General features: G+C 40.0%; 2 protein-coding genes across 3 annotated transcripts in view; one reads left to right on the top strand and one right to left on the bottom strand.

The window, feature by feature from the left end:
- The first annotated feature begins 1 nt into the window (after position 1).
- LOC113035767 (tripartite motif-containing protein 3-like) lies at positions 2-17,296 on the top strand. Of its 2 annotated transcripts, XM_026191460.1 has the most exons (13): positions 2-166; positions 8,466-8,638; positions 9,132-9,372; positions 9,567-9,718; positions 9,841-10,021; positions 10,108-10,837; positions 11,028-11,131; positions 11,207-11,374; positions 11,472-11,640; positions 12,193-12,252; positions 12,480-12,550; positions 14,577-14,717; positions 14,808-17,296. In XM_026191460.1, exons 2-13 carry the CDS (start codon positions 8,493-8,495, stop codon positions 14,958-14,960), a joined length of 2,316 nt encoding a protein of 771 aa, XP_026047245.1. In that variant the 5' UTR covers positions 2-166; positions 8,466-8,492; the 3' UTR covers positions 14,961-17,296. The 2 variants fall into 2 exon arrangements, with proteins under 2 accessions (XP_026047245.1, XP_026047246.1); XM_026191461.1 differs by lacking the exon at positions 12,193-12,252.
- A 245-nt stretch (positions 17,297-17,541) lies between these two features.
- The window catches only part of frem2b (FRAS1 related extracellular matrix 2b), a 48,754-nt gene continuing 38,377 nt past the window's right edge, over positions 17,542-27,918 (bottom strand). Inside the window, exons 8-24 of the mRNA XM_026191459.1 lie at positions 27,708-27,917; positions 27,426-27,623; positions 27,085-27,249; positions 26,711-26,893; positions 26,485-26,615; positions 26,206-26,361; positions 25,653-25,956; positions 25,388-25,519; positions 24,879-25,210; positions 23,107-23,299; positions 22,878-22,982; positions 22,521-22,648; positions 22,291-22,425; positions 21,574-21,700; positions 20,784-20,971; positions 20,547-20,693; positions 17,542-19,722 (exon numbers count right to left, since the gene is read on the bottom strand). Of these exons, the coding sequence (XP_026047244.1) occupies positions 19,225-19,722; positions 20,547-20,693; positions 20,784-20,971; positions 21,574-21,700; positions 22,291-22,425; positions 22,521-22,648; positions 22,878-22,982; positions 23,107-23,299; positions 24,879-25,210; positions 25,388-25,519; positions 25,653-25,956; positions 26,206-26,361; positions 26,485-26,615; positions 26,711-26,893; positions 27,085-27,249; positions 27,426-27,623; positions 27,708-27,917 (3,332 nt within the window). The 3' untranslated portion in view covers positions 17,542-19,224. The remainder of the gene's footprint in view (positions 19,723-20,546; positions 20,694-20,783; positions 20,972-21,573; positions 21,701-22,290; positions 22,426-22,520; positions 22,649-22,877; positions 22,983-23,106; positions 23,300-24,878; positions 25,211-25,387; positions 25,520-25,652; positions 25,957-26,205; positions 26,362-26,484; positions 26,616-26,710; positions 26,894-27,084; positions 27,250-27,425; positions 27,624-27,707; position 27,918) is intronic.

Raw genomic sequence — 27,918 nt, forward strand, 5'->3', positions numbered from 1 at the left:
CTTTCCCTTGTCCTCTTCCTTACTGTCCCCTTCTTCTCCCAGACAGACCCTGCCCTTTCCTTTCTGTCGCCCTGTCTGTGGATTCTGTATTGGAGAGGTTTGGGACACTGACAATGGGAAGCTTTCTTTACGGCCTGCAATGCTGACACTCCTGTTGGGAATTTACGTGAGTACAATGTAACCATTCACTTCTTTTTTATGGTGTCGAATTTCTGCTTTCTCATCCTGCTTGTTCCGTTATCCGGAGTCCTCAGAGATACAATGACTGGGCTATAAGCAGATGAATAATTGATTACTTCATCCCAGCAGCATCTGTGCACGGATAAATCATATCAGAGGGGGCTGTACTTTAAATAAAACAACCAAAAAAACATGATGTCCCCCTCTTTTGTGCTTTTTTAAAATTGCAACAATCAACCAACTTAAAGTCAACGCAATTAATTCCAGCACCGTTTAAGACAAACTGTTGCACAGAAATTCTCCATTGCTCTGATTTTTTTTAAAGCATTTTTTTTTTTTCATTGCTTCCTCTTTCAGCCCACACACTTCTCCATTTTAGCTCCTAGCTGGCTGCCGGCTCAGTAGCAGGTGGGCATCTCTGCTGCAGTCTGAGGGCTGGGCTCTTTTAACCAAGCATACATGCTCGTTTGTTAGAGGATTAGTGATCTTCCGTTGGTTTTTCTCATCTGAATATGTATGGAGTGTGCTGCTGAGAAGTTTTGTGAGCCACATGTGAATCGACATGTTGTTTTCTTGTGCCACTCTGTGGCTCCTTGTGTTGCACTGTACTGCAGCAACAGCAGCAGGCAATGCATCATTTTTGAAGACATTTTTTTTTTAGTCTTCAGGCCTAGACTGTGAGCAGACGGTCCAGTGGTTTTGGTATTGATTGTCTTTGTTCTGAAAGGCTCGTTTTATATTTCTCATTTTAGGCTAAAAGTATCTCAAAAGTTTAATTTTTAAAATGAGTGCAGGTGATAGAGATGTTTGCCTGGTTTTGCTCTGTTGGCTGCTTGCACTGGGTCACAGGGAGGGTGCAGACGGTGCGGGATGCTGCGCCAGAGGGCAGATTGTTAGCAGAGCTTAGAGAGTCAAATTATATCTGTGCTCTTAAGGTATACAGGACAGGGAACATGTGCAAGAGAACCAGGGGACCAACAAGGGCGTTGTGTGGGTTATACAGTACTACTCTGCAAATATTGAGCAACAGAGATTAAACTGTAGCTTAGAAGTGACCAGAAACAGCAACAGCTTTTGAATACTAATTCGATCAAACGCAGACATGTAGCATATATGCTATAGGCTATAGCCCTTACCTGCTAACAAAATCAGCCCCCAGTGCACCAACACAAGTGAGAGGATAGGGAACTTGATAAATATATTATAAAAAGATAGATTGCAGGATAATTAGATTTTTTTTGATGTTTCATATTCAATGATTTATTGACCTGCTTTCCATATTATTATATCAGTATTTAAATGAGACCCATGGCAGTGAGTCAGTTCTCCTGGGTTTATTTTTCCTAATTTGTGTAACAACATCAAATGGAAACGATCTAATCTAATATAATGCAATATCAGTTTATCTGGCTCCACTGTTAATTGCTAATCAGTGTATGATTAACCTGATTTAATATAATACACAAGTTGGATCGTTCGCCCTTTCTAATCTTTCCTAGTTGTCATCATGAGGTTTGTTGAAACCCCAATTCAGAATAAATAGATTACTGTAGGTAATAACTATAATAATTATAATTATGGTTTATAGCTCTAGAAAGCAATTAGAAAGCACTTATTTTGGAGTTTAGGACAAAATATTTGAAGGTTTAATCTCCATGAAAATGATTGTGCATATTTTGTGTTATTAATTCATTTATTGGATTAGATTATTGCTCACTGATCAACAGAAGAATGACTGTAGATGAGCCAGAGTTTTGACTTGAGTCTAATTGTCAGCTGGTGTCCCTGGTCAGTTCCTGAAACGGCAATCTAAAATTAGAATATAATGACTTATCACAGCCGGTGCATGCTGATAGTACACAGGCTACAGATGACCATCAACCAGTACAAGGCACATCCACCAAACTACCAATACAACAACCACGATGAGGTAGACTACATACAAAACAAAAGAAGGTAAAATGCTTGTGATTGGATCCTCTAATTCTGTGCTTACGTTTGAGTCGGTCCTCCTTTGAAGAGCACTTTTATTATTTTTATTTTTGTTTAGTGGTTTATGAGGCATCGTCAGCCTTTCATAAGACATCATCAAGAGGGATGCAGTCACATCAAGATTACTCGCTATAGATAATAAATATTAGATGAGACTTTCTGAAGCAGCAGAGTGGTTTATTTCAACTAAAAAAATAATCAATATTTTCTGGAAAATACCTTTACCAGTAGACATCTGTAAACCTTCAGCTACTGAACTAAAGTGCTGTTGTTTCTTTTATTGAACAACAGTGCAAAGTTCAGAGATGAACGAAATTTATAGATTACAGACTGAGGCATTCACGCTGTAAAACATGTGACAGCACAAAATGGTTAAGTCAATAAAAGTAAATATAGCACAATAAAGTCACAGTTTTTTTTCTTTACCTATTATAATAACATAGCAGCTGAGCACTGGTACTGTTCATTTTATCAAACCAACATTTGTGCCGCTCGGCAAACTGCCAAGCCGAAACCACATTCAGTTTCTTAAATATCCTGAACACGAACTACATTTTCTTAACAAAGAGTAACCCCACTAATGCTTCACAGTGTCTGTGTATCTGCAAAGTACAGCGTGTATGAGACCGTATTTGAACTACTGAGTCATAGTATGAGACATCTCAGTCCTCTTACTGCAGGTGAATAAGCATTGCAGGCACCGCTTGTGCGCCGATCTACCTTTTGTTAAATCTGCAGTGCGTGTTGTGCCTGCAGACAGGCTGCCCTGCGTGCCGCATTGTCTTCTGACAATGTTTAGGAGTGTGGGCTCACAAGGCGAGACAAAAATCTGCTGTTGTCAGATCTTATCAATCTAAACACAAAACAAAATGATGAAAAACTGCCACAGTGTTAGTTTTTAGTAGTTCAGTGTCTAATTGCAATCAGTAAGTGTCTATGCTAGGCCATTATTAGGCATGCAAATGTGTCCCCGCTCTTATGCTGAGTGTATCATTCTCAATAGCCTTACATATAATATACAGACACTGTTTTTCTTTTATGTAAAGCCCAGCGTTCCATGCTGTGACTGTTCTGTCAGAGATTGATGCATCGAGACAGATTTCTTCATCTGATGGAGTGTAAGGGGGGTGGGGTGGTGGTGGTGGTGGTGGTGGGTGTATTAGTCTTAAGAAGTTTGTGTGAATAATGATTGATGAGTCATCACGGAGCCGGCATCTTTTCTGTCCCTAAAAACATATAAAACAGACCCTGTGCTTAGATCCAGCTGCCTGAATGTCTCATTCTTAGGTCCACATTAACTTTGGCATTGTAAAGAGTGTAACTGCTCCACATTGTTATTCCTAGTGCAGATATAACTGTGAATAGTTATTCTTGACCTGTGTTCACCTGAAAGTGCTACAAATTGAGACAATGATCACAAATGTCTTCTGAACAAAGTTACAAACAATGAGACATTCGCTGTGATGTAGACAATAGTTCAGATGCTTTGTGATTATGTAATTTATGCTGTGTCTCTGGAGCATATGCTTTTCTCACTTCTACTCTTACTTGTCTTTTCTCTCTTTATATCTGAGTCAAGCGTACAGATATTCCTTTGTAACAGTCTACCTTGTTCCTCATAACCCAGAAAAATCTTTCAACAGCGTGTTGGGTTTATTCAAAATTACATTTCGGGTAATTCTGCTCAGCCTGTGAACAATTACTGTGTGTTGGCACATGAGGAAGGACACAACAGATGTAGCAGAAAACATAAACTACAGTCTATATTTAAACACAATCTGGAGAGCACATCACTGAGGGACAACACTTCTCTCTTCAGGTCAGTGAGGCTTTCACCAGTGTATGCTGGTCTAGTACATAAACAACTGCTGAAGACTCCTCTCTGCTGTGTCTCTTAAAAGTGATATCACAAGATGGTAACATGGATACAAAGTCCGTTTTCCAAGAGATGCTGTATGCAATTGTAGTTCAATAATACTGAGCTGGCTAAGATAGTAATGCTTAAAATAGATTTGAAATATTGGATACCATTGGAGAAAAAGATACTTGTCTGTTACTCAAATAAGGAAAGAGGAAGGGAAGAGGCAAATATGGCCACTGAAGCACAAACATCCTGGAATCCTGAATAGTCACTGTTAAGGAATGGTATTAACAATCTGTAAATTACAGCCTTCTTAAAGGGCCAGTTTCTGATTTCTCATTATGTCGATTGAAGTAAAAATTTGACTTGAACATCAGTCTTTCATTTTATTTATCATGAAAGTATCATTAATGGGATCTATGCTCTTATTTGCTCTTATATTCTCTGTCCTACATATACTGTTAAAATGGTGCATGGTCATATTAAATATGGCCAAAACTTCAAATATTATTTATGTATAAGAAATAGAAATCGCCCAAAAGCTCCAGGCTGCTCTAAATGCTCAGAAGTTCAGAAAGGTTTTCTTCTACTTGGCTCATTATGATGTTAGTGGTGCCAGATATTTCTATGCGGTCATCTCAGACACGCAGCTGAGACTGAGTACAATAGCCCCACCCATCCGCTGTCTAAACCTTCTGTTTGGGACGGGCAGCCAATCAGAATAATCGATTGATCGGTTGGAGAGGTGAGGGGCTGTACCAAGGTACAGTATGGTTAGCATACCCAGTCCAAGCATTTGGTCATGTGACAGTTCCGTTTTATTGGGCCAAATTCATTAGCTTATCATCTCCTGTATAAAAGAGTTTTTTTGTTTAACTGTGTCTCTCTTAGTCTGCATAGTCCAGAGATATTTGAATGAAACTTCTCCACCAAATACTTTTTCTAAGTTAACAACAGTTAAATGAATAAATTTCAGCCTGTTTGTAATGAATGACCGACTTTATGGTCCGTTCATTTCTTTAATCAAAAGTCTTATTCGGTGTTGCACGAAGGCTGGAGCACATCCAGCTGTAACCAGGTGAGAGGCAGGGGTACACCCTGAGTACGTCACCAGTCTACCACAAGGCAATAGCTCACTATTCATTTGGAATCATGATTTAACTTAATGGAGTACCTTGAGGAAATGCTTGTAAGCACACGTGGAACATGCAGACTCAACAGAGAAAGGCCTCGGGCATGTTTGAAACAAGAATTTTCTGCTGTTGGGAGGTAACGGTGCTAATCACTTCACCACAGGGCCGCTCTGTACTTGAAAATCACATGTTGACATGCTGACACTGATAGTTTTATCCTGGAAGCAAGCTGATTTATAACCATTAACTGAAATTAGACAAGTCAAGTTTAATAACTTTAGGGGCTTATTTTGAGTTATTATTTTTAAAGACTTTAACTCGCTCTCTGTCTCATTGACTATAACCAAGAGATGACATTTTGCATTAAATGTAATAATAGTTGGTCACATAACTGTGGGTCAAAGAATTAGTCATGTATTCAGAATAACATTATATTTTCCTCTATAACTGGAATTTTCCGTCTCAAAAAAAGTTGAAATTGCTCTTTCCTATTTATTCCAATTTATCGAGGAGCAAAAAGCCCTGGATTAGGAAGCATGTGTAATTATTTTTTGTTGTTGTTGTTGTTTCCATTATAGAGGACAGCATAACCATAGTGATTTATTTTTTTTATTTTTTTAAAAGCATCTACAGATATAAAAAGTAGCACTTCAATCGGTGGAGCAGTGAGAGGAGAGAAACCCTTACCTGCGCAACCGATTGAAATCTAAGCAGGTTAAGCTGAGGGCAATGTTTTCTCTGAAGGCGAGCTCCTGTTGCTAAAATCCAATTAAATCATTCATATTACATGTGTCTGTTTTCAAGAGAAAGGTTTTGAGCATACACACTTGCTTCAAGCATGGAATACAGCTGTATCATCTTCGGACAGCTAGTGACTAGCCTTCATTCTTTTATGTGGACATGAAGCATTTTCTTCAAAGCGAATTTGAAGTGACTGGGCATGATGGTGTCATCTGAATCTGTGAGACAGTAATCCAGATGGCAGACAGGACCTGACCCTGCAGGAGGAGATTAAGGCACTTAACAGTAATGCAGAGTGAGAGTGGCAAGTGACGTTTTGCAGTGAAACGGCTGACTTTGCAAACATTCGCGCCGTGATTTTCTGCAGTAAAAAGAGAGGAAAGGGACTATTGACCTCATCTGTATGAAGCGCTGACTGTGCACTTTTCATGACAAAGCCTTGTGATTGCTGTTTAATCACATGCTTCCTCAAACATTAGAGTAAACTGCAGATTGAAGTCTTTAGTCTGTGTTTAATTAAATATATTACTATTTATGTTGTACATTAGGTATTCTCTAAATTCACACAGGGAAAGAAGGTTTTTAATGAAAGATCTGTCTGTGGTGAGGCGAGTGGGAGTAACTGAGCCGAGGAGGGCTGCTTGAAGAACAGACAGACAGGCAGGGAGAAGGGAAGGTGGGGGAGACTGTTGCAATCCTAAAGACAGTGGCCAGTCTGTCGAGAAGGGAGGAGCCTAGAGGTCTTGGCTCATCATACTTCCTCCTGATGTCACCGTTCAGCTGCTGCAATTCAGAGTCTATGTAAAGGGAGGACAGCCCAAGGAGGGGAGGGCTTTTTAGGGGAGACAAGGGAAGGGGAGGCATAGAGTTTTTTGGGAAGGGCTTATTGTGAATGGGCTTGGCAGACCTCCTTAGTCAGTAGGCCTTCTGATCACTTGGGAAGAAACAACAATAGAGTCTGCGTGCTTGAGAAAATTCCCATCTGTCTGTGGCTGGGCTCAGGCATACTGATGTCATGAGTGCATTTATGTGGCCGAGAGAGAAAGAGAAAAATGACAGGATAATAAAAAAACAGGGAGAATGAGGGAGGGGAAGAGATGTGGGGCGCTGAGCTGTGAGCAGAGCTGAAATGCCATTGTTATTGCTCGCTGCTCTGTGTTGCAAAAAGGGACAGCTGCCGCCGAGGCCTGCTTGCTCATGTGAGGCAGAGAGCCCAGCTCACCGTGAATTTTTCCCCATCTCCCCTCAGACAGAGAGACAGGTGGTTCCTGAACTCAGCCTGCTAAGAGTCAAGGGAAGGAACTAGAAGGAATTTGGGGAGTGGCATTTCAAAGCTTCCTCTTTCCTCTTGTTGCTCTCAAAGAAAAGGGGCCTAGTTATATTTTTAAGGCATCAGCTGAAAGACAGTTTTGTTTGGTGAGACATGTTATAGTGACGCAACAAGGAAACTGATAGTAAGCTCAAATAGAGTGAATCCTTCTTTTGTCCGGTCTGTGTGCATTGTTTTAAACTGCAATGAGCAGGATGTTTTTACGCTCATAAACATGATCAAGAATTTTAAAAAATGTTATACATTGTCAGTTACTCAGAATATGACATCTTGCATCAGTGATGGTGTGCTACATTCATTTACATATTTTGATCTGTAATCAGGTTTAAAATGACGGCTCAAGGTCAACTGTCAGGTTTCCCCGGCTCAAAGGTTCACTTTGATTAATAGCACCATAGCAATTAACCTTCTCATATACGTATCAGATAGCTGTTTTAAGCTTTCTTGGGCATTAATGAAGCTATTGGGTATCCTAACTGTTCATGATCCTACATAACAAGAACATATCTTGCTAGTGTTACAAAGAAAATTGAAAGAAAAAGCAAAAGAAAATAAATTAATTGCCTTGGAGTTCTTTTCCCATGTAATTTGACATCTCAGCAGTCGTCACGGAACTGTCTTTGTCAGGGGATAAATTCAGTTAATTTGTAATGAATTTTTTGAGCTTTAATTCAAGACGTGCAATGCAGTGTCAAGGTTATTAGCGGATGGTGCATTACAGAAAATTATAAGGAGCCTAGAGTGTGAGTTACCTGACTGAAGGTGTTTTGTAGGACAGAAACTATAGAGGAAAAAACTGAAAACAATAGGGCTCTTTACAGTGTTAGCCAAACCAAATGACAAAACACACCAATCCTCCTGCTGGAATTTTATTATCATATGAGTCACTCACTTTTGTAAGCGGTGTTTATTGACCAGTTTGTCTGTGTTTTTGGACTCCATGTAATCCTTTATGTGCTTATGTACACTATGACAGATGTACGGCACAACATTGGCATGCTAAGTTAATCCCTGCTTGACCCAGTGGTATAATTTCATGTAACAGCAACTCTGCCATCTGAACTGCAAGCCAGCAGGCATCTACTCATCTAGGAGTCATATTAAATAATAAAAGTGACACAGTACACCGAAAAATATCACCAAGAGTAAAACATCAGTATTAGTATCATGTTTTGATTGGCTTTCTTTCTCTCTCTTTCTTTCTCTTTCTTTCACCTTGTTTGCACAGGTTAAGTGTTCCCAGTGTCCCCTTTGAATGTCTGTCATTATGGCGAAGCGTGAGACTGGCAGCACCAGCCCTGTGGTGAGGCAGATAGACAAGCAGTTCCTGGTCTGCAGCATCTGTTTGGACCATTATCACAACCCAAAGGTGCTACCCTGCCTGCACACCTTCTGTGAGAAGTAAGCCATGAATCACTTAGCTTTACAAGGTGATCGACACCAGGAGATCAAAGTGACAGTAAAGAGATAAGCAGACATAAAACATTTAGAAGCAAAATAAAAAAGATGAGTCAGCGTTTGGCTATTATAGGATGCAGCGTGCTAGATTTTAGTGTACTTTAATGTCTTTTTTAGCAATTTCTAAATTTGGTATCACAGCTCCTCGCTTAAGCGAGCTATTCTGTCATCATCATGGTTTCTGCATGACGTAAGTCACCAGCTACTCTAAGCTTGGTCACAAGAAAAGCACACAGCCTTTTTTTAGGGCACAGCTTTGGTAATAGCAAATACTGATTTCCACAGCTGTGTTGCTACAGTAGTACTGTTTTTACATCGTTGTGCTTAGTAACCACTCAAATCACATTGTCCAGTCTTCTAATCAGGTCTCACCCTGAAATTGGTGCTTGACTGCAGCTTTATTAACTGATTTCTTTAACATCTTATCTGATTGTAGATGTCTACAGAACTACATCCCTCCCCAGTCTTTGACACTATCCTGCCCAGTGTGCAGACAGACTTCTATCTTGCCAGAGAAGGGTGTGGCAGCCCTGCAGAACAACTTCTTCATCACAAACCTAATGGAGGTGTTACAACGAGACCCAGAGTGCAGCCAGCCTGAGGCGGGCAATGTTCTTGAGTCAGCCAACGCAGCTACAACCTGTCAGCCCCTTTCTTGCCCTAATCACGAGGGCAAGGTAAGCTTTAAAAAATAAAAAAATGCTGATGAAAAATAGGTCAGAGCTGTCATACCTCATCTGCATGTTCATGACCAGGCTGCCGACTGTTATTGGATTAAAAAGAAATGCCTTCTGTATATATACATTTGAACTTCTGAGCAACCTTGACCTCAGAAATGTGACTTTACTTGCCTCAACTGCACCATCTGCAGGTGATGGAGTTTTACTGCGAGTCATGTGAAACAGCCATGTGTCTGGAGTGTACAGAAGGAGAACACAGGGAACATGTGACGGTGCCTCTAAGGGATGTGCTCGAACAGCATAAGTCAGCCCTTAAAGGTCAGCTGGACACTGTTCGCAACAGGTAAGATTTTTCACTGCTTTAACACATAATCTATTATGCGATTGCTTTTGGAAGACATTAGTAAAATTGGATGTGAAAAAGTATAAAGAGCTGTAATCTGCGTTTGTTTTTTGCTCTGGCAGACTACCTCAGTTGACAGCTGCCATTGACCTTGTGAATGAGATCTCCAAGCAACTTACAGAAAGGAAAAATGACTCTGTGACAGAAATCAGTAATACTTTTGATGAGCTGGAGAAGGCCCTACACCAACGCAAGACTGCTCTCATTACTGAGGTGGAAAACATCTGCAGCACCAAGCAGAAGGTCAGCGATCTTATTCATTTTAAATTTGATGCATTTAAAAAAAAAAAAAATCATGATAGCTCTGCTGACTTTCTCCATCTTCTTAGGTGCTTCAAACTCAGCTTACCTCTTTGCTTCAGGGCAGAGAGAACATTCAGAGTAGCTGTAACTTCACAGAGCATGCACTGAGCCATGGGAGCGCCACTGAAGTCCTTCTGGTCCAAAAACAAATGGGTGAGAGGGTGAGTGCTCTGGCAAGACACAGCTTTCCCGAGCATCCTCATGAAAACGGACATCTGGAATGCCAGGTGGAGACGGATGGATTGAGGCGCTCCATTCAGAATCTAGGAGTCCTGATCACAACGGGGGCTGTAGGCCATACCAGCGTTGCCACCGGTGAAGGTCTGCGACACGCACTAGTTGGCCAACACACCACTATCACAGTCACCACTAAAGACAAAGATGGAGAATTGGTGAAGACTGGTAACGCGGTTCTTAGGGCAGAGATTATCTCTGCGGATGGGGTGTGTACTGAAGCTGAGGTGGTGGACAACAAAAACGGCACCTACGAGGTTGGATACACCCTCCGCTCTGAGGGAGAATTCACCTTTTCTTTGCTGCTATATGAACAGCCTGTGAGGGGGAGTCCTTTCCGTTTGCGTGCTGTCAAACCGTCAGATGTCCTGCAGTCGCCAGACGATGTGAAGAGACGAGTGAAGTCCCCAAGCGGAGGAGGAGGTCATGTTCGCCAGAAGGCCGTGCGCAGGCCTTCCAGCATGTATAGCACCACCAAGAAAAAGGAAAATCCAATAGAGGACGAGCTGATATATAGAGTTGGTGAGTGAAAAAGCGTTATTTTGGATATTAATCGTACTGTTGACTGTTCTTACAATCTTCCATCCATGCATATTTTTATGCTTTTAGTGCTTTTAATTTACTTTTAATGGCACAAAATGGTGACTTATCCTTAAAAGTTTTAATATTTTCTTAGTGTTAAAAACATGGTGATGTTTTGTTGATTTGACAGGAACAAGAGGGAGAGATAAAGGAGAATTCACCAATCTTCAAGGCATCTCGGCCTCCAGTAATGGTCGGATTGTGGTAGCAGATAGCAACAACCAGTGCATACAGGTCAGTGGCTAACCTATTTAGCTTCAAAGAATTCATTTTTTGAAGTGTTTAATAATTTATTTTCTTTTTTTATAGGTTTTCTCTAACGACGGCCAGTTTAAGATGAGGTTTGGGGTAAGAGGTCGTTCACCAGGCCAGCTGCAGCGCCCCACAGGAGTCACAGTAGACATGAACGGGGACATAATTGTAGCTGACTATGACAACAGATGGATTAGCATCTTCTCCTCGGATGGCAAGTTCAAGGTTGGCATTCCAGTCAGTAAAAGAAATGTTTTTTGTTTTTAAACCGCACGATTATAAAGTGAAACTAGATTTTAAAACAAAACTTTGTTTGTAACAGAATAAGATTGGTGCTGGAAGATTAATGGGCCCCAAAGGTGTGGCTGTGGACAAGAATGGACACATTATCACGGTTGATAATAAGGCCTGCTGTGTCTTCATCTTCCAATCAAATGGGAAGTTGGTGACAAAGTTTGGCGCCAGAGGAACATCAGACAGACACTTTGCAGGTACTGAGTGATGTTAAATCAATAAATGGGATATTTTTATATATATATATGATCATTTTATTAACAATGTGTCTTACGGAAAATGACAGAGATGAAGTTTCATGTATCAGGGCATGTGGTTGGGCCAGATTTACAAAATTGATTTCTGTTTCTTCACAGGAAAGTTGATTTGAACAGTGCTAGTGATCAGCATGTCTCTATGCACCCTTCATTTGTTTTAACTAATGAGTGCATGTATAGCTACTTGCTTAATTAGAGACATTAACACACAGTTAATGTTTTGGTTGTTGCACTGATTGTCCTAATTATAAATGATAAATTATACACCCTGTCATCATAGCACAGCTGGAGTCCGCAGTTCATGATGTACACTACTGCATGCCAAGTTTTGACGATCGTCCTTCCCTGTTGTTCAGATGTGGGGGGGGGACTAATTTGCATGCTTTGCTGGAATCCCTCATTGATGCCGCTCCAGTTGTACAGCAATATTTAAGTTGAACTCACCCGTTCGTTCACTTTCATTTCTCACTTATAACTTTTCTTTTCTTTTAGAGAAAAGTGGTGCAAACATTGCACTGGATACAAAGATTAGTAAATCTGGCCCTGTTTTCAGTAAGTAATATATTCACTGTGACTGTGAGCTAAAACAATGAATCTTTGTTCTCTTTTTCTACATGTTGGTGCTTCAGCCCTGTCATGTCTCAGCTCTGAGAGTTTCTCTGTGATCACTTGGTGTCTTGTTTTTGATGTCCAGAAATAGTATGCCGCTTCATCTCATACACTGTAAACGGACGGATGACTCATCTTTGCTGTTCCCTCCGTGTCTCCTCTGCTTTCAGGTCCTCACTTTGTGGCTGTAAATAACAAAAATGAGATTGTGGTAACAGACTTCCACAACCATTCAGTGAAGGTATGGCTTGTTGCAAGTATGTGCGAACATTATGTTTGAAAACCTGGGACTTCTTCCAGAAAGTGTGTTCAATAAACCTGAGTTGATTAGCTCTGAGATCAGCAAGTCTGAGTTTTCGGTTCCAGAGCAGCTGAATTAAGGGTGTACATGAGTAGGAAAAAGAAAACCATCATCGGTAGTGCTCCAGTATCAGGACTCACCATGGCAACGGGTAAATAAAGAGCAAAGCCTCCATTTGAATCCAGTAAACTGAAAAATATGAACATGCGTCAGTGCTGACCATGGTATTTATCTCAAATGGAAGGGCAGGAAAGAGTAACTTTAATCAGGTTGGTCTGCTCTGTCATCATCATAGGCAGACTGTGGTCATCATTATCCCAACTGGAATTTTCACTAGATAAATCTGTAATCCTGATTTTCAATTTGATTTTCAAATCTAATTATTCAGCCATAACCCAAGAAGGGTAAAATATAAGTGAAAGAAACAAAAGATAACAGACAGATTACTTATGGACCGGTGATATTAATTACCCAGATAGCAACAGACTACAGGGCAGATCCGCCTTCAGGGCATTTCGATTAATTAAATAAAAGCTGTTTTTCCTACAGGTGATGACCATTCATTGTCTGAATGATTATTTAGTAAAAACTGAATCTTCTAATGGAGTGTAAAAAGCTTAATTTTTTCATACAGAGAGTTTCATCATTTCTGAGATTACTGAATAAAAAAGTTTAATGAAATTTACAGAAAAAAAAACTCTGCTTTAATGTTCCCAGTTTAACCATTTATAATCTGATCTAATTTCAGCCTGCACTGATAGATGATGGCTTTTTCACAGTCATAGCAACGGTGTTTAGATGTTGCTGTTAATAGTAAAAGTTTAGTAATAGTTTCTAATATAATTGAAATGAATGTAAAGTTGTTGTTGGGTTTTTTTGTAATTGCAAACAAGTTTAAATTTAAATGGCTTTTAAAAACATTATATTAGGATGAGGTGTTTTAAATAAAGAATGCAGATTATAATCAGAAGAAATTAAGCTGTTGAACTGATTCAGATGGATGAGCTGGGAAATGACTGGTGCCAAACTGAGTTTGGGTCTGATCCTTATCCATTTTGGATCCGTCCCGCCTTGCAAGTGGACTCCAACATGGACACAGTTTGCTGATCTGTTACAGAGCATATGAATTTCAGACACTGTGCCTTTGACAGCATTTAATGACTGAAACGCAATCTGTGAACACATTGCTGAACATGAAACGCTCAGGACACAGGCTGTCTGTAGCTGCATTTAAAAACTCATGACTCAAAGGCCTAAAGAAAATCATTTCAGCCTCATCTTCACTCCTTCACTCAAATGTTCACATCCTCTAGAAGATCCAACTGTGACAGACATTTTTCACAGTGTGACCAATTACAGTGTGGGGAAAATGGCTGACAGTCTGACAGCTGCATTACTGTCTAGAGTGTGAGAGACAGAAAGATGGAGACTATAGATTTTAGTGTGAGCTGATTAAAAGTCTGAGTTGTAATCGCTGTCTCCATCCTTAACGGTTGACAAGGGAATGAATGAAAAAGTCTTTTTAACCACTGGTTGTTGTTAAGCTCAGAGTTCAAGTCAACTCTCTTTCTGGAGCCTAAAACCCAGATTTTCTCTTAATTCAGGTTTAACAAAGTCAGCGATGTTAGCTAAACTCTCTTCCTACAATAGGACTGAAGTCACTTTAAGATACCAAAACTGAAGCAACCCTCTCCGATAGCCTCTTTATTTTGCAGGTTTTTTAAATCTTAAAATAGTGCTTAGCATTCTGATAAAGGCTGCATACCTGTTCCCCCCCATTGTTTTCAGCCATGCACTTGGACCGATTTTAAAATCAATCAGTTTCAACAGAACAAGAAAAGGCAGGCAGACTCAAACCAAACCAAACACTGCTGTACTTCTCATGCTGTGAGGATGTGACTGGCATTTTTCTTTACTTGTCAGCATCATTCACCCATTTTCTTTTATGCTTAATCTTACCTGACAGGTGTACAATGCAGATGGGGAGTTCTTGTTTAAATTTGGCTCACACGGAGAGGGGAACGGCCAGTTTAATGCTCCAACGGGTGTGGCTGTGGATGCCAATGGAAATATCATTGTTGCTGATTGGGGAAACAGTCGGATCCAGGTTAGTTTGCGGAAATGAATAACTGGAACTGCGTTACACTTGCAGTAGTCACTCATCTAATCTGTCCTTCAATTCTCCATACCCATCCAGGTGTTTGACAGCTCAGGGTCTTTCCTCTCCTATATCAACACATCAGCGGACCCGCTTTATGGCCCCCAGGGCTTGGCTCTCACATCTGATGGCCACGTGGCGGTGGCAGACTCTGGGAACCACTGCTTCAAGGTCTACCGTTACCTACAGTAGATACCCGAGATAGCCATCTTCAACACCGCAAGCACTGACGACACAACCAATGTATTCCACAAGGTGCAATGATTTTTCCAGTACAGCCTTTTGTGTGTCGCCTCACCTTACCTTTATGATGTGAATTGACCATAGACAGCATAAAAGGTGGACGTCGCTGACATCATCCATCTCATTTCAAAATACCAGATGTGATGAGGAGGGGTGGGTTTAAATCTGAAACTGCTTGCTTATTGGCTAATGACTTACAAGTGGTTAGCCAATGATTGGGATAATCATAGCACATTAATCAACAGATAATGATCCTTTTTAAAACATTGTATGACCAAGATTTACAAAGTAGACTTAATTTTTTATTCAGTGTGCCCCAAAATGAGTGACTAAGTCACGAGGGAAGGGTTTACAGAGGTCAAGACAGAAAGCCATTTTCCCATAAACATCTATAGGGTCAAAGTCTTTTTGCAATTACATCTATTGCATTCTGATGGCCTTTAAGCTGCTGCTTGCACTGGCTTCCTTTTTGCTTACCTGGAAACTACGTCCATGTTTTATCCTGTCTGTGGAACTGACGGTTAACTTTAAAATTAAGTGACGTAGCGTAACTCGGAACAAGCGATGACTTGAAGCTATGGACTGGTTTTTGAAAATCTGCAAATACTGACGTGGATGGTATTCTTAAACAACACTTTCTGTGAGAGCTGACAAGGTAGGAGATAGTTGGAACTATTTAATCAGCCATAACTCGTCCAGATGCATGAAACTTTACTTTATCTTGATACCTAGACAACAACACAGTGCACCCATTAGTTGCTTTCTCATGAACTAGTTAATGCTTACAGTGAAATAAACAGCGCTATGCTTCTCCAGCAATGAAATGTAAAACTTCTCATTTACTGACATCTCACATAAGTGTCACCACCATCTGTGCATTGATTTGCTGTATGTACTGTATATACATGAATGTATATTGTGTATATTAGATCACTCCCTATGTATGTGCTATGATTTTTCTTTTTCTTTTTTTTTTTTTTTTTTTTTTTGGAAACACTCAGCCTTGTGGCAGTCCAGATCACAGGAGTCAAGGATTCCCGGATTTTAAACATGTGTATGGCAGCTGTTAAAGAGTGTGCTTTCAAACATACCCAGCACATGCTTAAATGAAGAATCGTCATATTTATTGCTATTGCAAGCAGCACAATGATCGTTTTTGTTATTATCTGTTATCTTGAAGGGGGAAAACAATGTAAAATGCTAATTTATTTTATTTTATACTAGCTCAGCATTTGCAAATTATTTTTCTAAATATTTTTTCTTTCTTTCAAGCTTCACACTTTCTCCCTTTCCCCAAATTAACCCCTTAAAGCAGAATTCAGTATCCACCCGCATCTGGGAAATGTAGATCAGTGTTTGTGCACTTGGGCAGCTCTTTTCCAAAGCTACAACCCTATCTGGTTTTTATTTACAATACCAACAAAGTATATCAGTATTTAGGTTTCTGTGTTTAGGATTTTGGGTTCATAGAAGCACTGGCTTGCCTTTAACAATTCAATAGCTTTTATTCAAGTGCTACCACCTGGATAGAAATAATACAGATATCTCAGGAAATCCATCCAAATTTCACAATATCAGTGGAAGAATATTAAATAGTTGTTTTTTTTTTGTTTGTTTTTTTTTTAATTCATAAACTCATAGACATAATAGTGGAACAGGCACATTGGGAGCTTTGCGAGAAAACTGTTAATTTGTGCAAATTTAATCTGAATCCAAGGTCATAGCTATTGGGACGGAAGATGAATTCTGTTTTATTGTGTTTGTTGCTTTGTGGTTTTCATATTAGAAACTGTTACAGATGTATTACCAGAAATGACCGTTTATGAGAGGACATTGACTAGCAAGCACATTCACGCTTAAGAGTACACTATTTGTGATACTGTTCTAAGCTTTCTGTCAAATCTGAGTCTCTGCCTGGCTTCCATCATGCCATGACTCTAAATGAAGGACTCATTTGTTCATTCTATGTAATGTCAAACAAAAACACGGTGCCACGACAGAAGAAAGACCGGGTGCAAGTCTGACTTAATTAATCACAGTACTATGCTCAACACCCAGACACTTCCATAACCTTTCAGTGTGGAGCTTTTCTGAGCTGCAGGATATGACTCAAATTCTACCAGTTAAGTCAGCTAGGAAGCTGTGGTTTTCATGCACCTCGACTCGTTGCCAAACAGGAGCGAAGACATGCTCATCTTTTTGAGATGTGTCTAAAGCATTTTATCCGACCCAGTCTTGTTTTCTCTATGAATATGCACTGGTAATAAAAGCACATGATTTACTGAGCTGCCGTGTATGTGTGTGACTAACATTTGTTTGTTTGCTCTGCAGGGAAATTTTTTTTCTCCCCAAATAAAACCAAATCGTTTAACAGTAGTGAAAATGAAATTGTAATTTACACAGGCACTGGGGACACACATTCTGGGCTACAGTGGGTACAAATTTCAATTTCACTGGCTTGTTATGACGCTGCTTTTCCCAATATTTCTATATTTATACAGATTTCATGAAATCATTAAGTTCAATGCTATTTTCTTGAAAAATTATTTATTTGCAGACCATGTTGTCTTCCTGGTCTATGTTACAAATACTTACAGCACATACAGTATGCATCTTTTAACAATAACTGTTCCCAAAACATCCAAATGGTATATTTATATGTAATACATATGTGTATATACATAGATACATCATTGTGCATAAAAAATGCACTCAGCGTATTAGAGTATAGTAAAAGAAGCACAGTACATTGATACAGTGTCAAACCTAGATTAGCAAGCAAAATGTGCACCGAAAAACAAAAAAATCATACTGTGGATAAACATTTCATCAAGGTATTTTATCACAGGTTGCATAGAATTGTTTTCAATTTCAAAATAATAATAAAAAAGCAAACAAACTTGACATTTATAAAGTGATTATGAAGTTGATGTTTATTATAGGATACACAGCAGTATGAGGTAATCAGATTTTATGGCAACATGGATAAAGTTTTTAGCATTTTTTTCTTTCAATGCAAACTGTTAATATCTACTGCAATATCACAATAATAAGCATGTCATACCGTTTGAGAAAAAAAGATTTGATGAATCAAAATCAAAGGTGGAAAAGGATTGATTTGTGTCAACAGAACAATACTTGGAAAATAAATATATTTAAAACCAAAATATCAAAAAATCAAAGAGAGAATGATTGCAGATTAAACATTTCATTCCCTTTAAGTGAAATAAAGCATAAAAAAAGCACAGTCAACATGTAGCCCTGTTGAGAAAGGGATTTAGCAAGCTCTACAAAGCTACAGTAGGCAACACTTACAGTAGAATTTAAGCGTACCAGTTATGAATGTAGTTCCTGTTAAAAATAATGGATGTGAAACCATTACTACACTACACTGTACACTGCAGACCAGCTATCCCGAAAGCTGCTGTAACACCACAGGATCCTTTAAGAGAACTGTTTAAGTTCCCCTATCTGATTCAGTGTCATATGTTAACTAAGAGAAGAACAATAACCATTAGATAAATACAGTTTCTCATGGGATATACTGTAAAATACAAACATGTGGAAGTACAGTAGATCAGACACATTTGCCACAAGCCAGTTTAAATCAGCAGTGAGACTTTTTTAAAATCCTAAAGTACAAAAATTAATTGCATGCAAGAACATAAGCACAAGAAAATTATATTCACTTGGATGATTTTCAATTGAGCGTTTTACTGAACACACAGGACACACATTTTACATCATAAAACCGTAAAGTCCTGTGACTTCTTAGGCACACACAGAATCTAATCATTCTCTGTAAGAACAGACAGGTTTTTCCAGTGAAAGCGTACTGTGGACAGTGTCAGCAAATGCAAAATATCCGGCCTCTCTAGACCTACTCAGCAAAACACCAAACACCATTCAAGGTAAGAGGCATCTTCTGTAGCACCTTTGGAAACCTAATAACACCTTTTTGGATCAAGTGGCATCAAAGGCCAATTAATAAGTGACAACTTGGCAAGTGCCTTAAAACAGCTACTAACACTGTCCGTTTCCTAGTGTCCAGACCACTCTCCAGCATGAGGAGTGATGCAATATTTCAAGTAGATTTCTGAATAGAATCAAAGCTCTTGTAGTTTGTGTTGTTTCACACGCAATCTTCAGTTTTTTTATGTAAATGTGAGGCACTTGCAACATAAAATAACTTTCTCGATCTTCAGTCTGTCAGTTAGACCTCTGAGCTGTCACTGATGTTTTGTGTCATCATGGGCTCTGCGCTGCTGGAGTTCCTGGGCACTTCTTTCTTCTCTTGTTTGGACCGAACTAGTAACACCACCACAATGATGACGAGAACGGTAAGTAGCAGCCCCACAAAGATACCAATCATCAAAACCAGGCTGTCGTCACCGTCCCTCTCTTTGAGCTCTCGAGGGATCTGTCCTTTGGTAAAGATCTCCCTGTCCGGGCTCGTCCTCTGTTGGCCACTGCGGTCCAGGGCGATGTGCAGGATGTTGGTGCCACGATTGTTACTCACACCAATGTCCTCTACTATATCTAGGACATCATTAGCTGATCTTCTGAGGCGATGTTGACTCTTCGGTAGCAAATCAGTGTGCTGACTCATCACGTGGTACTCCAGGCTTCTCTTCCCTATGCCACGGTTAGCATTGTCCTTGGACCGGACAGTGTAGATGGTGTGTATGTACCACTCTCTTCCTGCAGCCACCTGAAACGAGCAACAGCTATTATTTTAATGTCCATCCATGTGTCTCAAATTACCCAGGTAAAAAAAAGGACAGAATTGATAAAGGGGTTTTTGCCACCTCCTCCCTATATTTTAGTGGAAGGCTAAAAGTATATCTATTCTCAGAGATCCTTAACTGCCAGCTTTATTAAACTATAACCATTAGAGTCAGATCTAACAGTTCCGTGCAGAGAGTAGTACGTATGTGCTATGAAACCTTTATTTTTTGACATTTTCTTGTAAGGAACAACTTCAGTTTTATTTTGTGACTAAAACAGAGCTAAACCTCACAGTCCAGTTCAGTCCAGTCACTGCATAAACTGAATAGAAAAGCACAAAACTTGTTTAACCATTGGAAAATGCCCTGCCAGTCTGCAGACTTAATGATACTGACTTTTCCTTGTTAACAAGCCAAGAAACATAGATTCCCTGACCAAAAGCAGCAATTTGGACATGATGAAAAGTGGAGAGTGTGAGTCATACCAAAAATACATAACTCTGGTATCATAACCTCTATGAAAGCCAACCTAAGGAGCTTTTCATGAGGGCACAGACTGTGTCTGGTCATTAAGTCTTTTTCTCTATCAGCTTGTTAGGGATAAAATGTCAGCGCAATAAAAACCCATTAGTCTAGAGCTATTAGTCTGTGATCTCTACAGAGTGGGATACCATGCTCACACCATAAAGGCAGGTTAAGTTAGCTCTAAATAGTTTCAGTGTAATGTTTTCTCTGGAATGACTCATAGGTTTGTGATTTTAGATCGTGTGAAGTATTTAGTGTGTGTTTTCAATTTGTTTTTACTGACCTGGAAAAGAGCTGTAGAATCCATTCTGAAACCATCTGAACCAGGTTGTCTCACCAGTGCTAAAGCACCGGGGTCATCCACTGCCAGGAAGGCATTAAAAGGTACATCACCAAATACTCGAGCCTGTGTCTCCGGCTGGGCCTTGTCCTGAAGTCAAAGAATTACACAGGAAACGATGAAGTTTGAATAGGCCCAGAGTACACGTGATACTATAAGAAATATTCTTTTATTACTTACAATGATCTTGAATCTGTAAAGCAGTGATGGAGCATCAGCCAGACAGCCGAACTCAAAATTGCTCGGATTATATTTAGGGACGTATCCATCTGCTCCAGTGCACAGGAACACTTTTTCGATGTTACAAATAAAGGAGCTGCCCAAGTTCTGTACTGGATCCACCATCACTCTCCCATAAACTGCATCCCCTGATAAAAAAGAAATAAAGATTTCATCACGAGTAAAACATCAGTCATTACAAGCATAAATTTGATGGTTTAATGAAAAGTTAGTAAAAGTGGTTCTATTATGCCTGCAGGTTCAGTTCTCTCAAATGACTGTACTTTGCTCAGCTATATAATGAGGAAAAACCACTAAAAGCCCAGCTAAAGCCACTCTCACTCTCTACACTGACTCAGACAGCAGCTTCAAGGACTTTAAGTGTTTTAAGACCTTGTTGATGGACACAAAATGCAGGCATTCTCATAATTAGCCTGTTTAGGAAAAAGATGTGGAAGTAGTCAGAATGGCACTTCATGAAGCCCTCATTTTCCTTTCATTTTGTTTTGTTGAGTCAGTAAATAATGGGGGACGTTTCTGCCAAATCAACAGAACCATTCATCACACAGGGATTTCTTTTTGATCTGTAGAATGAAGAGAAGTCCACGCAGCTGAGCAATGAAAACATTCACAGAAATATTTCGAGCTTGGAGCATATTTATTTCCTTTAATGTTATTTTTTCTTTTCATATTTTTCTTTTATTTTATTTTTCAAGATTTTCAAGGCGTTTTAGAAATGTTACAGTATTACCCTCTGAGAAAGCAGTGTCACTCTCCTGTCCAAAGCCCATGGAGCCGTCTGAGAGCCAGAGTGTCCGTTTAGAAAGTAAGATCATCTGTGTGTTCAGACTGAACTCAGCAGCCACTGGATCACTAACCTAAAAAGACACAGAAGACAGAAAACAAAAAAACATATTTACTATTTATTTATAGTTTAGATATTTAACTACCAAATGTGAAGATTTGAATGGTCTTCTTTTTTGTTTTTACATTCACAGGATACTTTGTTAGACAGACCCTACAAGTAACAGGTTGGACTCCCTTTTGCCCTATTGACCAATCGCTCTTGCGTATACTTGGATTTATAAGTAGACAAACAGTAAATATGGAGAGCAGAGGAGGAATTGTATTATCTGAAATTCAATCTCCAAAACGTGATCGTGATTAATTTTTATTTGCTTTTTTTAAAAAATATATCTGTATTTGCAAACAATAGCCACAGAATTTAATCCAGAAACTGCAAAGACAAAATTATCCACTGGCACCATACTACCAAGTTCAGTATGCCACTTAATTAAGACATTTTTAAAAAAAATAATTAGGGGTTTTGTAATAGTGTTTCATTGCTGTCACAGTAGTTAAAATGTTTATCACTTAAACAGTGTAGCCACTAAACACAAATACATTTCATTCTGAATAAATGGTTAAATCTGATGCAGGCGTAACTTGTTAGACAAGGTGGAATTACCTGCTGAAAGCGGATATCCAGGTCAAAGGTGAGAGGCTCTCTGGGATTGCAGACAGGAGGGACTGCGTACTCCAGGCTGGGAGGGGACGTACAGGGGAGGAGCTTCACTGTGTACATGCCAGAGTAGTCACGCACCTGAGTGGAAAAATTCAATTAATTAAGAATAAAGTGTAAGAAAAATAAATGAGAAAACAAATGCGGCTGTTTTTAAAAGCAAACTCTCTCCTCACAGCAAAATCAGAGATGAATATCCACTGCTGGATAGGCTGGCTGTAAGTTGGCTCAGTCCTGACAAGGCTAAGGTTAAAGGTTAAACCAGGGTGTTCAGGACACATAACCATGGAGGTGAGTGGTGAAGCTGTTGGGAAAAAAGACATCAGTCATCAGAAGCAAACATAAAACAACCTTATTGGTTAATATCATTAGTTAAATATAAGCCACAGGTAAAATCTGCAAAGCCGTGGTCACCCTTTTTTACACTAAACATCTTCTAGAATCTGTTTATTTGACATTTTTGAAACATATTATGACGTGCTAAAGAGCAGCATTGCATTTAAACTGCATATTGTATAACTGATGTGACATACCTGGATGTGAAAACACAAACAGGCCTCTGAATCGAGCTTCTGTGCGGAAGTTGACAACTAGTTGTCCTTGACTATTTATACGCATGCTGGTTGGGTAAAGGGCACCTGCAAAGACAATGACAGACTACTTTAGGTTGCATACTTCATTAATTTACAGGGCCTTAGATTGTAGAAATGACATAAAAGTATTGTGTTAAATCTTTGTTGCAAACAGCAGCTCAAATCTTGCCTTGTAGTTCAGCCTCTGGCGGGCTACCGATTCCATCTCTCCATAAGATGGCAGTGTCGTACACAAATGTGAGCCTCAGCTCTGACTGTAAGTCAAAGTGCTGCCATCCTCCCGCTCCCACGGGGGAGTGAAAGACATATGACACATGTAATGGGACTCGTAGGGTCACAAAGGACTGGACCAGATTAAGCACCTGCAGTGACAAAGATTACATTTAAACTTCAAAGGCGAACCTGGTCTTGTTCCTGAGGTTCAAAGACATAACAACATCATGACATCATCACATAGAATAGCTCACAAAGAAAATGAGGGATAATATTCTGCCATTGTGGCTGTTTTAAGGTATATTTTGAAAATGCTTCATGTTATTGAAGTTAATAACACGCATGTAGTCATGTGTACAGTATATGTGTGTGCTGTGGACCTAAAAGACACTTTACAGGGAAATCTGACACCAACAAGTCCAGTTTAAGATGTATAGTAGTAAGATATGACTGCATTTTTATGCAGTTTTATAACTGTCATGTGGCTGCAATAATGCTCTACATATGTGATACTGCTGCTGGAGATACTGACTCACTGGAAACATTCCTGCTCTAAAAGAGCTGTCTTAAAATGGTCAAAGTGGTGAAAGTGGGAGCAGTCTCTGGTATCTGCACTTTCCTCTGACCTGTGAGCGGTACCTGCCTGCACTGGCTCTGTGTTCATGTGGAGACGTGCCTACGCCTCTGGGCATTTAGAGCTCAGGCAAACGATTTGCAGAATGGCCTTCTGACACAACCTGCTGGGCTTTAATAGATTCCTGTGGCCTGTTAGGCTGGGCACTAAGCCCTGCACTGTGACATGACAGTCGCCCCGACCTGCACAGAGTTGTCTCCAATCAGCCAGCCTGCCCACTTAGAAGAGCACTTGGGTCACAGGGCAGCCACAAAAAAGACTGTTCCTTTTTCCACTGATGCTCAAAGTGAACCTGTGAGGCCTGACTCTATAAATTTATACACAGTACAAGTCCTGTATATAAATGTATACCAGTGAAAAAAACATCATTAATATCTTTTCCTAACTTATAAATGTATTGTTTGTTTTTTTAAATAATATCTCCGATAAATGTGGTCACTAATAAATAAAGAAATATGCAATCAAGTTTATGTTACTGGCAGCAGACTGCTTACTTGCTAAGACGTGTTTATTTCTGCTATGTTCACTTTTAGATCTCATAACTTAAGGCAACAAAGTTCCACTTGTTGAGAAAGGTTTTATCTCCTGGGTGATGCCCTTGTTATTAAATAAACCCGGAGCTATGTAAAATAAGTATCTCCCATTATAATAGCAAACCAATATACAATTCGACATATCCTCAGAGCCAAAATATATTTGCAAGTGCTGCAGGGCATGAATTAATAATCATCAGCATGGATTGTAGAGGAGGTTTTTACCATGATTTGCCCCCCGTACGCTTCCAAACCATCTTTATCAACACTGTTTTAATTAACTGAACTTAAATTAAGAATATGTTGCCAAGGTGAAAAAAAGTGTTGATGCCTGTAAGGCATATGTGCCAATAGCAAAAAAAAGGAAAATGGGGAGACTTGCTACTTTAGCAAGACAAAACCATGGTCCTCTCAGGAACTGAAGAGATCTCCAGACAATGTCGTCTTTATCTGCCAGGATTTACCTCATCTTCAAAGTAAAAAACAACTAGGCAAATGGACAAGGCTTGTTTTAGCCACGGGTTCAAAGGTGAGCCAGACCTCCAAGGCAGGACTGCTTACCTGTCCGTCAGTTCCGATGGTGCCTCCACAGTCGCTGAGCAGCTCAGACATGTCATAGTAGCTTGTGAATTCCCACAAACAAGCCTCCAAGTTAAGGTTTCTGTAGAATCGTAGTGTGCTGGATCCCCTGAGGGAAGTGCTGTACTGGTAAGGTGCAGTCTCGCCAATTACTTCTGGATTTTTGGTGGCATCAGAGAGGAAGCCATAACGAGTCTTAACTTCAGTGTAGTCCAGCAAGTTGGAGCAGCGATGGTGCCCAACACGGGTACCGTCGGGGCTAAGCGTCAGCTCAAAGTTTGACAGAGGCCGTGTAGATACTACAGGCAACATACCTACAGAAACACACATGTAGCAGTTGGACAGCAGACACATTAATAATTGGTGAGTAACTTAAGTAGCTTCTTATTAAAAGAATATGGTTGATCAGTGACACGAATGATGTTTCAAAACAACATTCTGTCTGTGCATGATTTCCTATTAGTCTTAATTTTTAGTCAGGAATTGCTTACCATCAATGTGAGGCATGGTGACAGTTAGTTTGATAAGATTGGGGTGGTCTGTGTCTTCTGCTCCACTGTATCGCAGCTTAGCAGAGAAGGGCTCGGCCCCCACTGTGCCTGCAACACGGGGCTGGCACATCCCTGCAACCATGACAAATACAAAGCAACATCAAATATTCTATTTCTCTAAAAAACAGTTCAAGCTTTTGTTATGGTTAACTCTTTTTTATGAAAGACACTAAATGTTCAAAGTTAGCAAATGGACTAAACTCACCCTCGTCCGTGCTGATGGATACTATGGGGCTAGTGAGTTCTAGACCTTCATCTCCATTAGAGTTCACAGCTCTTGCTGCACACTGAACCCTAGAACCAGCCTGGAAATACACTGAATCCAGAGTTATCATTTTAGACGAGGTGAAGAAGGTGTCAAAGTCAACTTCCCTCATCGGGCTGGTGACGCCGTCTGGACCAGTGGGGGCGCTGACGAGCCAACGATACCGAGTTAGGGTATTGTTGATGTTCTCGCTGACACAGATGGAGCCTGTTTTGTCGTAGTCTAGGTACTTAGGATTACAAGCCTGGAAATGGGAAAAGAAACAGTACATTTAAGTGAAATTCACCACCAAAACCTACAGCAAAATTGTTTCTTTATGCCAGCGAGGAGCCCTGAAGGTAGCTCGTAATAAAAAAAGTGTGCACATCTGTTAAATACTACCTCATTAAGAGATTTCATCTGGACTTGTGAGACACAAAGCTTTGTTAAATTAACCATTAACACAGAAAATGACAACAATTATCTATTTATCATAGCATCAGTTAGGACATACAGTGACACAAATGACTGGGTATCCGGCCACAGGCAGAGAGCCCCTGGTTCCATCAGGGTCATCGTAATGCAGCAACGACACCACTCTGGGCACTGAGGGGAATGTCACATCTGCCATGCTGTTGGTCTCCTCAATATAAATTATGGCTTTACTCATCTGCTGATTGACAATAAGAGCAATTAAGAGAAGTTCTTAAACGGGAACAAATTACTGATTGCAAAGTGATAACGTGGTAATTAGATGCTTTAAAGGTAAACACTAATTTAGTTTGGCTTTCACCTTTGTCTCTGCCACCATGTTCTCATCAGGCTTCAGATGCACAGTGAACGCCTCCCTCATTTCTCTTACACCATCATATAAAATCTCCACCTCCACAAAATGGTCTCTGTCACCTTGTTTGAAAATAATTTCTGCAGAGAGAAAGGAAAGACACTTGACAAATATATTTTCGAGCAAATTTCAGAATTGTGCTAGAGGGATAAAAGTGCCTGGCGGTATTATTTACCCTCAGATATGGGATGGTAGTCCTCCCCAGAGGTAGCAGATCCATCTTTGGTGTGAACTCGGACAACAGAGACCTTGGATGTGTCTCCAGCACGCAGCACTGGGATCCTTACTACAGACACTTGGCCACTTTCCTTGGGCTCAGTCACACTGAATTTGGTCTCTCCAAAACTAATAATTGCCTCTGAAAAACCATGAAATATTGACAGTAAAGTATAACTGTGACATTTCCACATACCATATATTACAGTCACAGTGGGCACAACCTTTGTGATCTGTTAAAAAACACTATTGTAGATCTAATCTAACTTTAAATGTGTTATAATGATATCAAAAGCCTTTACACTGTCTTTAGCCCAAAAAAAGGATTCTTACTGTCGCCATCATCTTTTATCTTAATGAGTGTTTCATTTTGCTCTCCAATGGATGCTCCAAATGGAGAGTCACTCTTAGGGCTTCCCAAAACAAGACGGAGCTCTTCCTCTTCCTCATGTTCAGTGTCATCAACCAAAACCAGTAAACACGGTTTTTCAATTTCTCCTGAAAAAAAGTACAAATGAGTAATTAACCATTCCAACTATATTTCAGAATTGAATGTTCCAATTTAATTCTTTTTTTTTTATAGCACAAGGTGTTTTATAATACTATGGGCAGGTAAGAAATACACACACACACAAACCATGTAAGAGGACATGTGTAAGGTTTTACTACACAACCTGGTAAGAAGGTGATGATAGAAGCGTCTGTGTTAGGCCTCTCATTGAAGTCCATCATGACCTGTGCTGTTCCCTGTCTGCTGTAACAGCGTACTGTGGACTTGTAACTGATATCACCGCTACGGTATACAGTGGCTGAGATCTGCCCCAAGTTCTCATTGCCCACATACGTAGCTTCACGGAACTGCACCTTTGGCACTAAATCCAAAAATCAGAAATAATACATAAAGATAAGTGTGGCCATGTTAATAAGCTCTCATTGCATCCCATATTTTCACTCACAGTCAGAAACTGAGTCGTTGATGATGATAGCAGTCTTGCTTGGCTCCCCGAGGATCCCATTCATTGGCATCCGTAGTACCAGTTCAAACTTCTCTGGCCCTTCCAGCACTGGCTGACCCAGATCATCCAGGATTGTCACACGAACTGTCTGCATGGTGACCCCTGGTGCAAAGTCTAGATTCCTGCTGATCCCCACGTAATCCACACCAGC

Source organism: Astatotilapia calliptera, chromosome 14 (genome assembly GCF_900246225.1).
Source record: "Astatotilapia calliptera chromosome 14, fAstCal1.2, whole genome shotgun sequence".
NCBI lineage: Eukaryota > Metazoa > Chordata > Actinopteri > Cichliformes > Cichlidae > Astatotilapia > Astatotilapia calliptera.

Bases quoted from the DNA above. Each gene is read 5' to 3' on its own strand.
- LOC113035767 (XM_026191460.1), top strand. From the start codon at position 8,493: ATGTCTGTCATTATGGCGAAGCGTGAGACTGGCAGCACCAGCCCTGTG. The intron at 10,022-10,107 runs GTCAGCGATCTT...CCATCTTCTTAG, and splicing joins TCTGCAGCACCAAGCAGAAG to GTGCTTCAAACTCAGCTTAC. The intron at 12,253-12,479 runs GTAAGTAATATA...CTCTGCTTTCAG, and splicing joins TAAATCTGGCCCTGTTTTCA to GTCCTCACTTTGTGGCTGTA.